The sequence below is a fragment of the Mauremys reevesii genome, linkage group 15 (assembly GCF_016161935.1).
Source record: "Mauremys reevesii isolate NIE-2019 linkage group 15, ASM1616193v1, whole genome shotgun sequence".
NCBI lineage: Eukaryota > Metazoa > Chordata > Testudines > Geoemydidae > Mauremys > Mauremys reevesii.
Genome location: NC_052637.1, coordinates 32,527,781 through 32,541,971, shown reverse-complemented (window position 1 = coordinate 32,541,971; position 14,191 = coordinate 32,527,781). Strand labels below are relative to the sequence as shown.

The window sequence follows — 14,191 nt, the reverse complement described above, 5'->3', positions numbered from 1 at the left end:
TAATGTCACTAGGAGTCATGGATGTGAGATGCCAGGACAACTTTCCCCAGTGGTCTCGCTGGGGAGGGAGCCGGCATCCAGAGCAGTTCCTCTGTTCCTGCACTCAGAGAGCGAGCTCAAGTGAGCAGCATGCCCATCCCCCCCAAGCTAGCCTTTTACACGTGCAGCAGAAGTCCGAGCAGCCTGCCTGACAATGTCTAATGGGGAACAGAAGTCGAAAAAAGGCATCTGTAAGTTAAACAATGGCTGGGAGCTCAAAATAAGTTCAGGCAGCATCCAAATTCACCATGTCAAATTCATTTAAAAAAAAAGTGAGTTAACAGAGAGCAGCATCAATGGACTCTCATTAAAAGGGTGTTTTTGTTGATCCAAACCTTGTAAAACAAAACTTTGAAAACTCCCAGCCTGAATGACAAGCCTGTTTCATTAACTGGCAGGCATGTGTGGAAAAATATCAGTGTCTGGTGAAAACAGAATCCTGATCTGCAGGAACCCTGCTCCATGCTATAGGCCTCTTTCATAAGGACCAAGGCCAGGAAGGACCACTGTGATCATCTTATCAGACCTCCCGTATGACACCAGCCATAGAACTTCCCCCCTCAAAATTCCTACAGAAAAACGTTTAGAAACAAAGCCAATCTTGATTTAAAGATTGCCAGTGATGGAGGAGAATCCACCATGACCATTGGTAAACTGTTCTAATGGCTAACTACCCTCACTGTAAAAAGGTACACCATTTCCAGTCTGAATTTGTCTCGCTTCAACTTCCAGCCATTGGATCGTGTTTATACCTTTGTCTCCTGGATTAAAGGGCCCATTATCAAATATTTGTTCCCCATCTAGGTACTTATAAATTGTGATCAAGTCACCCCTTGAGCTCCTTGAGCCTCCTGTGGCATGCTAGAGCCTTTGTCATAACATTGTGCCCCTTAATAGGTCATGCTTCCCCGTCTAAGTTCATTGTTTTGGATCCAGCCCAGGCTGGAAGTGACTTGGGGTACGTCTATACTACCCGCCGGATCGGTGGGTAGTAATCGATCTATCGGGGATCGATTTATCGCATCTTGTCTAGACGCGATAAATCGATCCGCGAATTGATGCCCGTACTCCACCTCGGCAGGAGGAGTAAGCAGCATTGACGGGGGAGCCACGGTAGTCGCGTGAGGACGGCCAGGTAAGTCGAACTAAGATACTTTGCATAGCTAAAGTTGAGTATCTTAGATCGATATTCCCCCCCCCCCCCCCAGTATAGACCAGCCCTAAGAGTTGTTTCCATCTGCTGGCTGGTTGGTGGCTAAAGTCCAGTTCCCAATGGATCACAAAAGCCACCACCACCCTGGCATTAACTGGCAACATTGCAAGACTCAGAAGAGGTCAAGTACTGAATGGGTTGTGAAGACTAATCACCACTCACCCTAATGGTGGGCCCCTCCCTGGCAGGGCTGGGGAACTGTGAGGAAGTCTGCACTGGAGCTACTATCCATGCTGTACATATTCTGTGGATACAGAGGCTTCACTATCCAGGGCTACCAACCGAGCGCTTTTCCCCAGCTCTATCCCCAGAAAACCCACCGGACTCACATATTGACAGATGACAACATGATAATGAGAGTTTACATTTATACAGAAAGACTCCAAAGCACTTTGCTACCATGTACATGCAATGAAATGCAGCCATCTCTGGGGTGGAGGACAGTCACTTATTGCACAACAGTGAAGGAAAGAAATTTGGCTTAAGGAGATTGGGGCATGCTTATTCTCTGAGGAGGAGTGCCAGGGGGATCTTTAATGTACACGAAGAACACAAAGAACCTTAGTTTTAAGATCTCAGCCTAAAGATCCACAAACAATAAACAGCAAGGCACTCATGCACTGAGGGAACAGGGATTTATATTGTTGCAATATGAACAGTCTTTTGCAATATGTCAGAAGCAGCCTAGTGTATCTCTCAGCTGCAATCGATACAGAAATAAAAGAGCAAGTGGATGATTCTGCCCATCTGACTGATAGGAGTTGATGTTATGAGGGTCTGGTTTGAAAAATCATTATGCAATTTATTAAAACAAATGGTTCGGGGAAATGGAATTACAGTGCTTGTATCCATTCAATTTGCTTATGTCACAACAAAGATGATCGACAAAGAGGCCAGAAAAGTACAAAATGAACAGCTTCCCCCATCCCTTCCCACCACCCATACGCTGATGCAGAACAGATGGAAGGAGCTAACATTGCGCTGAGAGAGTAAAAGTGTTTGAATGTTTATCAGAGAAGAAAATGGAGACAGATGTCCTGGTTATATCATGTATTAAAACAGTCTGATTGTGCCTGGGGAGATGGGATATTAAAAGTGGAAGCCTTAATGTCTTTCCCAGCACATGAGTGCTGGTCTTGTATGTTTCAGAATCAGACGAAAGAAGCTTTGGTGAGGGCAGAGGATTGAATGCCTGAAAGAATCCCTGTCTGTTGGCAGCATCATGGAAAATCCACTTCAGCACGTGCTGCAAAGGTACATTTATTGCTGAAGTTAATACCACATAGGCAGGATCGATTTTCTTTTAAATAAACCATGAATGGCCAATTATAAACAGCTGGGGCCAGATCCCTGGATGCAGCCATGATGTTCAGAGCACAAGGCACGAGCAGCATGCAGAGATGGCTTAAAGCCCTCCCATGCACTGCCCTGATGCTGGTGATGCTCTGTGCATGGCTGTTTCCTCTGTGCGGTGTCAGAGCCTGAGGGCTGCCCTTACTTACGCTGGCCTGTAATGATCACAAAGAGCTAAAACATACTGCAGGACCAGGGAAGTGCAAGGGGCCCCCTACGTGTGGTGCTCCCTTTTATCTAGCCATATGCACGTACCACACACAGCAGGGAGGGTGGATGGTAGATAGCCCCCATGTCAGCTCTATACCACTGCATGCTCATCTCTCACTGGTGGATCCTCTCTGGGCCAGTTAGACACGGTTTGTGGTCCAAGCACTTGTCAGTGCTGCACAAAGCAGCCGCATGGCCCCGAAAGATCTGATTCCTGAGCTGGAATTCAGGGCCAGTTTCTCAGCTGGTATAAATCAGCATAGACTTGACTGACTTCACTAGAGCTATGCAGAGACAGGATACTCTTTCTCATACTACTGAGAACAAGGAGGCCAGCTGAGGAGTAGAGAGGCTTGAGCTTTGGTGGCTTCCCACTGAATGTGACAGCAGAGAGTTCAGGAAATCATTAACCTGTAGCACAACTCCGATACTCACAGCACTGTGGGGCTCAATTTTTGGCCGTTCCATGGCAATGGTAATGCAGTTCAGGAAAATAATAACCAAGACGATGTGATCAAACATCTTGTGAGTGATGATTTTATTGCACATCAGACGGAATCTGCCCAGAAAAGGAAAAAAAAAGACACATAATGAGCTGTTAACACCTAACTGGTCTGAAACACTTTTGTCAAAGTATCAGTCTTATGCACAGCGTGAGAACTGAACAGTCGGCTTGAAAAGCAGATGCGTTGCTGACTCCCGACTCTTCCTCTAGGGTGGCCACGTGTTAGCAAATTTTTCTCAGTATAAACAGAAAAGGGTGCAAGCCACAAAATTTGAACACAGTTTGCAAACACCACAAAGTTTAGGGGTGCCTGGTTGGATTTGGGGTTTGGTTCATTGTAAAGAGAGCAGCCACTTGCAACTTACACCTATTGCCAGGTTCAGATTTCAAGCTCTCCTTTACCCCTAGTTTCAAAGACACGTTTGGATTCAAGGCTTTAGTTTAGCTCCATCTCTAGCTAGAAAATAACCCAGTTTGAGTGTGCTAGGCTAAAGAATGCTATGCTGAACAAAGGAACAAGAGCTATTTAGCATGACAGATGGCTGTACGTTGATGCAGGATTTATAACATGGTATTACATTTCCCAAAGACTGTTTCTAAAAGTCTGTGTAATCATTGTATGAATGAACTGTAATGCTGCTTTAGGCCCTCCAGCTTAAAAATGCAAGGCGGCCCCTAGGACAAGCCATGACATTGCTGCATGAACGTGTATCAGGGCACTGATTCCAGATGGCCATCTTGCAGCTGCCCCTTGGAAAGAACAAAGGACTCTTGCTCCTTTATGTAAGCAACGGGCCTTTCCTGGAGGAGTGTGACTGGGGGATGGGAGAAAGGGAACACAAAGGGCCCAATTCAGAGGCAAGTCTATGTCTAGAGGAGTCTAAGTTGGGGTAATACTTTCTTTTGGTCCCCCCAACGCATGTGTGACACCAATTTAGATACCATTGGATGTACTTAGCCACTGTGTACCCAGGTGTTTTCCCCACCTACTGTGTAAAGTCAAAAGCTCACCCATTCCCTGGGTGCTTGGCTTTATTAACAAAGAAATTAACAGCAGCATAAGAAAGATCTGTACAAGCCTTCTCTCTCAAGAGTGGCTGTGCCTGTGGTTCCTCCCTTAGGACTTCTCAGCCCACAGCCTAGATCCTCCCGCCTCCCAGAGGGCTTCTGCTGGCAGCATCATGGAACAGAGTACCCAGTACTCCATCAGGGTGGAGTAACCAGTTGCCTGCCCCAGTGAGTCAAGCAGGACCACCTTAACTCTGCCAGCAGGCTCAACACCTGCTAAGAGGGTGAGGTGTTCCCAGCAAGCACTGCCAGCCTCTTACAGACTTCCATAGGCTCACAGGGCCAGATTTAAGGGTAATGTGCAATTTAGCTTCAATCCCTTTACACTCCCCTGGAGCTACTTACACCCACGTCCCTCACTACACACTGAGGAGCTGGAAGAAGGGGATCAGTTAAAGTGGTTCCCAGCTTAACTGAACCCCCCGCCCTTCGCAGTGTCTGGTGAAGTCCCCCAGACATTGGTAGAATGGGTGGGAGTAGTTCAATGAGAATCTGTGTGAAGGGGACTGTAAGTTACACACCGTCGCTGACCACCACAGACTACTGGGCAAACAACTGGTTGCTGCTACCTCCAGCAGCTATTCTGACCCCTTGACCTTTAGGTCACAGCTTTCCCAGCCTGGAGCAGCCTGGCTTGCCCTGGTACTCACCTCCACCAGGGCAAAGGCTCTCAGCAGGTTCTGCGCTCTTTCTTAAACGGACAGCAAGTGTACATGAAGCAATGTCTGGGACCTGTCTATTGATATGGGGGTGACAGCTGGCATCCACGAGTCCTTAGGACCAAAGCACCACCTATCCTAAGGGAGGAGGCAGCGTTCCTCAGGTACCCCGGGTGAATAAACAGGGGCTCAGATTCCGTACCGCACCTCCAGGAGGCACAGAGCATGGGTGAGGGCCAAGATGGCTTTAAACCACCTTTTCACCCTCCGTATTGTGGGCTGTTCTGGGAGCTGAACCTGATCCTGGTGTAAGTTAAAGCAGAGAGGGGCTGCTCCCTGGGCTGGCTATGAGCTACAATGCAGCCCCTGATCCCAAAGATACTATAAGCTAAGAGCCCACACCCACGTGCCCATGATCTGCTCACAGCCCGTCCTTACGCTAGAGCTTACAGCAATCCTACAATTTATCTGCACCAGGGGAATGCTCCCCAGCTAGTTGCAGCAACCCGTATGGCTACTATAAGTCAATGGAGTGGTACATAAGGAGTGGAGCAGGGGAAAGAATCTGTCTCCAAGACTTAGGGAGCGCTGTGGGCTTTACCCTCCTTGATGCACCGACTGGGAGACGGGCAGGCTGGCATACAATGAAGGCTCTGATCTTCACGGTACTGGGGCAGAGTGATCCGCTGTAACACTTACATTCAGTTCTACCCAGAGCTATCACATTATTATGGAAGTTGCCTTACTTAGAGTGAGGAGCAAAGATGTAGATAGACCAGGAATCCCTTTCTTTGCACCAGGAAGGTAGGTGTGCCCTTATCCAAGCCTTCATACGCTCACTTTTGCTCTAAAAGAAAAATGACAACTGTACAGTGAGTTGTAATCAGTTATTCTGAGCAACTACAGCAAGCATCAGCCATGGAGTGAAACCCAGAGAAAGCAAACAGCCAAGCATGAAACCCTTGTGGTGCTTTAATTTCTCATCCTCCCTGTCAACCTGGAAGTTATATGGCAGCACGGCAGGCCTGCGAGCTGGGGTCATTTCTGAATGACATTTCTTGTGTGTAATACAAGACTAAAATAATGAAATTGACAGCATGGATACACATGCCCTGCTGTGCACCTCAGGGACAGATTGATGATACCTAAGAGTACATGCAAGCAACTCCACTTACAGAAATGTCTTAAGCACAGCTGTGTAAAGGAAGTGGGAGGCCATAAATTTAAAGACATCTACTGTGTGGACAGGCACTGCTGCGCATGGTAGCTGCTCACAGTCACCACACTAACACGGAGACGACATTTTAAAAGTCATAAAGAAAAAAGCAGAGAACGTTGTTTTTTTTTTAAAAAAAGGGTCTTCCAAACCTAGTCAGTCACAAAGCTAAGATGTCACATTTTTTCCCATAGCAGAAACGTCACTCACCATTCAGCAAAGCAGCCGATTATGAGCTGAAAACGCAAAGACCCCCAGTGTGCATGGCACTGCCAGCAAAAACTGGGGCTTAGAGCAGCAGAGCCCAGGTCTCTGCTGATTAGTGACAGGACTCTCCAAACATCTGAAAACTCTGTTACCATTATTTTTTATGGCATCACGAATACACTAACAGGACAAGTGTATTGGTTAAAATCCCTGCTCTGAGGTCAGCCTCAGACATTCTGGATACTTAACAGATGTTTGCCCAAATCTTCCAAGGTTTAATTCTAGTAGGAACATGTAGGGCTTATGTTAGAGCCAATAAAAAGGGCAGCGGGTCAGACGTCTGCATACCACTTGTGGACTCTTGTGTCTGTGGCACCTGGGTCTAATTCTGGCTGTTGGACTTGGTGTGCAGGTGACTGGGTGGTGTACAGAGGCCTGTGATATACAAGAGCTCAGACTAGATGATCTGGTTCATTCCTGCCTTGAACTTTATGACTGAGTCACATATTTGTGCACCGCTGTGATACTGGAGGAGTCACCAGTGATTTCCACTTTGGTCCATTAACAGAACATCAAGTGTGCACCCGCCTTACCATTTTAATAGATTACTTACACCATGGTGGCTTAAGACAGGATGGCAGATTTTAGGGCTTTGATCCAAATTCTGTTAGAGTCAATAGGAATCTTTCTATTAACTTCAATGGGCTTTGGATGGGGCCCATAGCGTACAGCTGTATCGGATATTAGATTTGTTCTTTCCACAATACCATAAACCATGTAGCAATGTGCCTACCCCTCAGGGCAGAGGGGTACCCGTACCTGCGCTGAATACTAGCTTAGATCATGTGCCAACTTCTTGAAATCAATGGGGTTACTTGTGCAGCAAAGTGTTACTTGACGTCAGTAAGGGTATCACAATCTAGTCCTTAATGAGTCTCCAACCAGAGAGAGGTCTAAAACAGAGCCATTTATCTGAACATCCCGCCCCCCTACACACACACACACGCATTAGGAGGGGGTCAGACAAAGGGGGAATGGGCAAAAAATCACCAGGGCTTGGGTTTGATTTTGCAAAACTAAAACCTGATTTCCCCAAAACAAAACTAGCCACAAGTTCTACCCATCTTCCTCCAACACACTAGAATGTCAGACTTCAGATATTGTCTTTAGTTGGAAATCCACTACATTCTGAAGGTAAACTTTTACCGGGTTATCATTTATAATCAATCAATTAACTGTTGGATTTATACATCCATTATTATCCCAATTGCTGGGCAACACACCAATATTTATCGCTTTACTGAACTACCTCAAACTTCTTATCGTTTGAGCTGTAGTTGATATCGACATATGGGACCAAATTGTACACACCCACTGCTTGCAAACCTACTGATGCCAATAGAGTTGCATGGGGTGAAAGCAGAAGCAGAATGGTTCACACTGCATGCAGAGGATCCATCCAGCCACCTCCAAGCACCAAAAGGACAATCAAATGGCACATAGGGTGTCAGTGAATTGTAAGGCTCAAGTTTTCATCATGGGTCTGATGTAAAAATGGTGACCACTTTCAAGGTTACAGTCTTGCCTTCGCATGACAAATAACTTGAAGCAATTTGCCCTGACTAAATAATCCATCGATCTCTTGATTTCCTGTATCCTGATTGTATACTCCCCTCCCCTCTCCCCCCCCCCCCCCCGACTCCATCTTTTTAATTCTGGATAATGCCACCACATAGCTCTTACAGGGACATGTTCAAAAGCCCAAGAAGTCGATAGGAATTATTCGATTGACTTTAATGGGCTTTGGATCAAGCCCAATGGCACATTTTATCCACAAAGAAGATCAATGTCTTTATCCTCATTTGTAAAATAGGCAAAGAGAGGTGCAGGGCCTTGCTTGTGGTCACACAGCAGAGTAGTGGCTGAACCTGTGATACTTGATTTCCAAGTCCGGTGCCCTACCCAATAGACTGCTGGTCAAAACAGGCACCTTGGGAGTGCATAAAATGAGAGAGTTTAAGCACAAGCCTGCGCATTCCCCCTAGGAGCTGAGCAATTAGCAGTTTGAGCTGGTTTGGACTGTAAAAACTGGAGCTGTCAGGGTAATTGAGTGGAATGGGTGAAATGCTTTCTGTGCTTATATGCACTCAGCCAGGAGTCTCATTAGCAACTGGTAATAGCTAGTACAGTGTCCGTTTTAATGAAAATGCTCGGTGACAAACTGAAACCTTTGGAAAACGAAAGCCACCTTATGAAGTTCTAGATAGAACCCTGATAGCTACCCCAGCCCTTGAGCATGTCGTAAGAGCTGTGACTTGGTCCAGTTAATTTTATATGCTGGACAGGTTCCAAAAGGATCTATTATTCAAAGCATTTCTGGTATTTATCTTGGGGATTTGAAGTGAATGGGAATGCGTCAGCAGCACAGAATGCCTCTTTGTGTTCCTTTCGTCCAGTTTTAATGCCAAAGATATTTTGGGTTTTGTCTAATTGTTGCAGCTCGCAGTTCAAAGGCTACATCAGATAACAAAGAAGAAAAGTGAACTTCCATCCTGTCCCTCTGTTCAACATGTATGGGAAAGGCTTGGGACATGGATCCATCAGTCTTTACTGAAGCTTTGGCTTCCTTATACAAGGCCAAGTTCTGGTCTCTGTTATAGCCAGGTAAATCTGGAGTCAAAGGAGTTCCTCCAGATTTACACCAGTGTAACTGAGAGCACAGTTTGGCCCATGATCATCTGAGCCACATCCAAATCTCTGTGAAATAAAAAAAATGAGTATTTCCAGCCGACCCCCATCAAATGCTTTCTCTGCAAAGTCCAGATACACAGCATTGCTTACAATCAGCCTGATTGCTGCTGGAGTTTGCATTATGTTCAAAGAGATATAGCAATTATGTTATTTAAATCACATCTATTTGTTCATAATACACACCTGGCCAGGATGAATAAAGATGTGGGAGAACAAGAAGAAAAAACAACAACCAACAACCCTTTAATTCAGTTGCTCCTTTAGACAGAATGTTATGGGCATGATCTTGCTGGCCTATTGAAGCTAAACTCCCTCTGTGCTCAATGCTCTACCCAGCTGACAAAGAGAGACATGCCCCAGGGGTCTATCCAGTGGACAAAACACGTGCATAACTCCCATTGATATTAACCAGTGTTATGTTCAAACATCAAAGGGGGAATAGAGAACCCTTTAGAGACTACATTAATGAGATCTATTGAAAAATAGTTTCCTGGTTAGGAATTTCGGATATTATTAATGTGCTTCTGAGGGCAGAAGGGAAGAATGCTGACATTAAAAGATGACTGATATACGTCTTGGAGTCACAGAGAGACATTGATCTATAAATTTTTTATTATAGGGGAAAAAAATCTGCTAATAAACCATCCATGCCTAACAAGTCAACTGAATACAAGCTAGAAGATGTATTATGAATCTCAGGAATGGATTATTTCATTCCAAACACTGAGCGGGGGAAGATTGAGATAATAAAATAGATGATTCCCTGATTGTTGATCTGCTTGTTACAAAACTAGTGCAAAGCAGATGAAAAAGCACAAACAGAATTCTTCTCACTTTGCATATGGGGGATTGTGTTTGAAGAGTCTTTTGGTTTGAGACCACGTAGCTTCCCCTCTTTCTGCTCCTATTTCTCACTAGCTTGGTTCTAACATTACAATGGACCTTTTGCAGAATGTGGAAATTTCACTCTGAGCGAGAGACAGACAGAGAGAGAAACAAAAAACTGGACCAGCATATATGAACATCAAAGATCTCAGGTCAGAGTCTGATTGCAGTTACACCTGTATAAATCCAGATTTGTATTGGGCCATTATTTCAGTGGAGTTCCTCCAGATTTACACTTGTGCAACCCAGAGCAGAATTTTGTCCCTTGATTTTATTGTGTGAAGAAGAGTTAATGGGCCTGATTCTGGTCTCACTTACACCAGTGTTCATTGGGTGTGAATTCACTAAAGTCAATACAGTGACACCAATGTAAAGTGGGCCCGGGGAGATCAGAATCTGGCCCTTGTTCTAGTTTTTAGTTCAGTGCAGAAAACATCAAGTACATCCAATAAGGACAGCTTTTGGGGTGTTGCTCCATAAAGGCACATTTAGTCCTCTAGGATCAAATTGATCTAAATAAGAGTCCAGCTTGTTTATTTTCTTTGGAAAAAAAAACTTGAAATTTCCTCTTGTTCTACCCAGGTTAAATTGGGGGCAAAGAGCCCAAAAGTGACATGAGGAAATCAGAGCAGGAAGCTCAAAATACCGAGGGAACGAATTCTTCAATCTACACAATATTTTCTAGTAGCTGCTGTTTCATTATTTGTTAGAAAAAGGGAGAAAACTTATGGTCTCTGTGGAAGAATTCAGGAGAACCCTCACAATGAGGACGAGCCAAGAAACACGAACCTTATTTCCCCAGAATATAGCACTTTCCATCTCAAAAGTGCACCAAGTGGTTTACAACCTATTACCGACAGAGCCATTGAAACACTGGGAGGACACTGGTCTAGCAAACAATCCACTTCATAGCACAGCACAATAAAATAGGGATGGGAAGTTTGGCAAAGGACACCAGAGCAAACCCAGATCTTAGAGCATTACTACAGGGACTTTAGTCTGTTTACAGTAAATATTTATACTGTGTCCATGGAAAGCGGAGAAGACGACAGTCTTTAAAAATCTCAGCTTAAAGATGCAGTACATAACCTGATTCAGAAATTCATTCCAAGATTGCAGTCAGTTACCAACTTACTAGCTGCAGGATGCAAACTACCAGATACTGCACGCAGTATGTTCTGATGCGCCACTTACGTGTTTGGTTCAGGTAAGCGGGAAAGAAATCTGGCCTTGAGCCGGAGGATAAAAAGTCTCCAGCTAGCAATAAGATCATGATCTTTTGATAATTTTAATAATGATTCTTCTGAGAATAATGACAGGCCCTTTTCTTAGAAATTCCATCTCAAGGGTGACCAAAGTGGTTTGCAGCACTTCTAGGAGGTTAAGAACCAGGTTAAAGCAATCAGTTAAAATTATAGCCTGAGAGTCCACATCTGAGACAGAGTGGAATAAGTATATTTTAAAAAAGGAGATTTGTGGCTAGGCAACTATATCTTGGTCAAAAGAACCTCTGTTTCTGGTCAGTATGTACTTTGCAATTATGGTCGTCTTTAGCATCCATTAACAGTCTCAAAGTTCCATTTTCATTCTCCAATACCAATGAAATGTATTAAGATATTTCCTCAACCTGCTGCTTTCATAGTCTCAGTATTGCCCCAGCTGCTTCTCCAATAATTACTGTTCACAGACACTTGCCCAGACTAACACTACGATGGAGAATGATGCCTATTTCAGACCCACGCTGGTTGCTCATTGCATCTTAAATGCTCACTAAGGTAGACTAGCCAGTGTTTGTGCTGTGCTGCATTTTCCAGGCCCAGTCAATTTACAACTGACAGTTTACAGCATTTCAGATGCTGGCAGGTGCCTGCCTTTTTCTGTCCAAATATGATTGGCTAACACCCATTTATCTCCTTTCTGGGACAGTAACAGGAGTCACTGCCCAATCTATTGGGGTCGCTGGTCTAAGCAGACTAAGGGCTTGTCTACACTTAAAACACTGCAGCTGCGTTGCTGTAGCACTTCGGTGAAGACACTAGCTACACTGACGGGATGGCGTCTCCTGTCAGGGAAGGTAATCCACCTCCGCAAGAGGCGGTAGCTAGATCAATGGGAGAATTCTCCTGTCAACCTAGCGCTGTCTACACCAGGGCTTACACTGGTTAAACTGCGTCGTTCAGGAGTGTGGATTTTTAACACTCCACAGCAACGTAGCTATACCGACCTAACTTCCTAGAGTAGACAGGCCTAACACACACCACAAACCAAGAAGCTCCCCCCACAGCCTCCACAAACCTGGCTTCCTCCTGGTTCAGCAATTAATCCCACACAGTCTTGTGTGCTCAAGTGACCTAACCATCAAATAAAGAAAACAAATCCTCCCTTATTGGCAGGATGTCCCCACAGCCCCAGTCCTCTCCTTGCCAGGGGAGTGAAGGAGAAAGAAGGCCAAGGCCTTTCCCCAGCCTCCAGTCCTCTCCTCCTTCCAAGAAGCATTCCACCCCATAAGAAACCTCCGGCTTTTCACGATTCCTAGTTCACAAGGCACAGCAGTCAGCAACACTGTCCGTCTGCCCAGTGGGCTATAGCTCCTCACTCCTAGCCTGATGCAGTCTCTACAGGCTGCGCTTTTCTTTCCAGGAGAATGAATGGGGTTTAAGCCTTTCCTTGTTCAGCATGGGTTGGAGTACCATAGTCCCCAGTCCTGCTCCCATCAAACTGAAGGGGAGCAAGACTGGTGGGTCTTTCATGGACATCAGTTTGTGACAAGAACATGGAGACCATTATCCTAAAGATCATCAGATTTTGCGCTGTAGTGTCAATTGCTATCTGCCTAGAGTTTGATTTTAGCTAGTTGTCAAGCCGTCCGTCCGAGAGCTAGGGCAGGCTCACGACTCAGAATAAGCCTAGACCCTTGGGTGAGCTGTATACATTTTTAGACTCTCCCTTTATTAGCAATTTGCTGTCACATGTTATTGTCTCATCCTGTTTGTAACTCTCCGGATAGGGAGTGAAATTCTCCTGCTGTATCTTATGGAAGATGTTTCAAGGTCTTGTTAGCCTTTGCAATGTCCCCATGCAGGTTTTGCTAACATAACAGAAAAAGGTCAGGGATGAATGAGAGAAAAGTCTCAATAAAATGAGATGTTCGTGTCACATTTACGCTTGTACGCACAGGGAGATAAAGTTCCAGGAGACCTCCAGGAGCAGAGATACGTGGGGAAGGTGGTCTGCAGGTTTTTATTTGATAAGTCACATTCTATGTTCCTTATTGCCTGGAGGCCAAGTTTGGTGTTAACCTCCACCCCTGATTTCCCTTAAAGGGGCTGGACAGGGTGGATGACAGCTCTCAGTTTGGTTCCTTGTATTTAGACGCATCTCTAGCGCGGTTGCAGTGACTCTAACGCTGAAACTGCTTTGGCATTTACACAAATTGGGCACAGCATCACATTGCAAATTACACACATTCATTTGACAGCACAGATCCAGGGAAAATGTAAAAATGGGAAATGCCTCTTAACCACCTCGCATCTCTAATCAGTGCAAAATTACAGCTGATTTTCTCCCCCTGCCATGCTTTTAGCGAACATTTTCTAAATGGCACTTCTCAGACCTCTGAAAGAGACATACATATTGGACTAATGGCTCTTCATTATACCCTGGTCTCCTCCCCTGTCCCACCCCGACCTGCATCCCATGCGCCTACACAGACTAGCCAAGTGTTACTCAGAAAATGCACAGATAGCCAGGCTATGTCCACTGCATGACTAATATCACTTGAGAAACAGAAGTAGAAACCAAATGACACAGTCTTCCAAACACAGCTGCACATCTCAGATGGACCACATCAGCCCTCTCCCCTGTATGTTGCCATTTATGGTTCTGCAGAGAAAGCATGTGAGATCTGAGGTTCTCGTTGCTCCAACACGGAACCAGTTGGAACTTGGTGGCTTCACTGAGTTTGCTTTAAGATTTTGGCACTCATCCTAACCCAAAACTGAAAGCAAAAGCTGGGATGGCGGGGTAAGGCAGGGGTGCCAGAACGGGCACCATGCTCAGGTCCAAGAGCTAAGGTGGTCTGGGGC

The 14,191-nt window shown here is 45.3% G+C and overlaps 1 protein-coding gene across 3 annotated transcripts in view; it reads right to left on the bottom strand.

The window, feature by feature from the left end:
* The window catches only part of LOC120383191 (voltage-dependent T-type calcium channel subunit alpha-1G-like), a 275,720-nt gene that overhangs the window by 57,581 nt on the left and 203,948 nt on the right, over positions 1 to 14,191 (bottom strand). For all 3 annotated transcript variants that reach the window (XM_039500955.1, XM_039500956.1, XM_039500954.1), the window contains 2 exons: positions 5,794 to 5,894; positions 3,251 to 3,374 (listed from right to left, as the gene is read on the bottom strand). In XM_039500955.1, coding sequence (XP_039356889.1) covers positions 3,251 to 3,374; positions 5,794 to 5,894 — 225 coding nt within the window. The remainder of the gene's footprint in view (positions 1 to 3,250; positions 3,375 to 5,793; positions 5,895 to 14,191) is intronic.